At 50.6% G+C, this 864-nt stretch overlaps 1 protein-coding gene across 1 annotated transcript; it reads left to right on the top strand.

Moving 5' to 3' along the window:
* Positions 1 to 236: 236 nt before the first annotated feature.
* On the top strand, positions 237 to 864 carry LOC116528617 (60S ribosomal protein L29-like). The gene has a single exon (XM_032245953.1). The coding sequence runs from the start codon at positions 272 to 274 to the stop codon at positions 746 to 748; it is 477 nt and encodes a 158-aa protein (XP_032101844.1). The 5' UTR covers positions 237 to 271; the 3' UTR covers positions 749 to 864.

Here is an 864-nt window from a genome sequence, read left to right as displayed (position 1 = left end):
TATGTGACACTCACTGTACCTCTGAAAAAATAAAAGTTTAAAAAAAGCTTCTTTTGACCTGAAAAATATCACATGCTATGTACTATCCTGTTGTACAGCCTCAGTGGGCTGAATCCTCCTAGAGCCTGGTCACAAACATAAAGCATGCAGGGACCTCAAAGTAAAATTGCAAGAGGTGAAACCACACAGCTAAGGAAAGCAGAGTAAGGTCTGATGTATTAAATTAAATAGAAGAGCTAGGCGCTTCGGGAACCACGGCTTAGGTGCAGACATGGCCAAGTCCAAGAACCACACAACACACAACCAGTCCCGAAAATGGCACAGAAATGGTATCAAGAAACCCCGATCACAAAGATACGAATCTCTTAAGGGGGTGGACCCCAAGTTCCTGAGGAACATGCGCTTTGCCAAGAAGCACAACAAGAAGGGCCTAAAGAAGATCCAGGCCAACAATGCCAAGGCCATGAGTGCACGTGCCGAGGCCATCAAGGCTCTCGTAAAGCCCAAGGAGGTTAAGCCCAAGATCCCAAAGGGGGGTGTCAGCCGCAAGCTTGATCGACTTGCTTACATTGCCCACCCCAAGCTTGGGAAGCGGGCTCGTGCACGCATTGCCAAGGGGCTCAGGCTCTGCCGGCCAAAAGTCAAGGCCAAGTCCAAGGATCAAAACAAGGCCCAGGCTGCAGCTCCAGCTTCAGTTCCAGCTCAGGCTCCCAAAGGTGCCCAGGCCCCTACAAAGGCTTCAGAGTAGATATCTCTGTCTGCCAACATGAGGACAGAAGGACTGGTGCGACCCCGCGGGGCTGCCATCTGCATGGGGCTGGGGTCCTCCTGTGCTATTTGTACAAATAAACATGAGGGAGGATT

The sequence above is a fragment of the Sapajus apella genome, unplaced genomic scaffold (genome assembly GCF_009761245.1).
Source record: "Sapajus apella isolate SASKATOON/1434 unplaced genomic scaffold, GSC_monkey_1.0 scaffold59, whole genome shotgun sequence".
NCBI lineage: Eukaryota > Metazoa > Chordata > Mammalia > Primates > Cebidae > Sapajus > Sapajus apella.
The sequence above is the reverse complement of the archived record's forward strand: the minus strand, read 5'-3'. Positions and strand labels throughout refer to the sequence as shown.

Bases quoted from the DNA above. Each gene is read 5' to 3' on its own strand.
- LOC116528617 (XM_032245953.1), top strand. From the start codon at position 272: ATGGCCAAGTCCAAGAACCACACAACACACAACCAGTCCCGAAAATGG.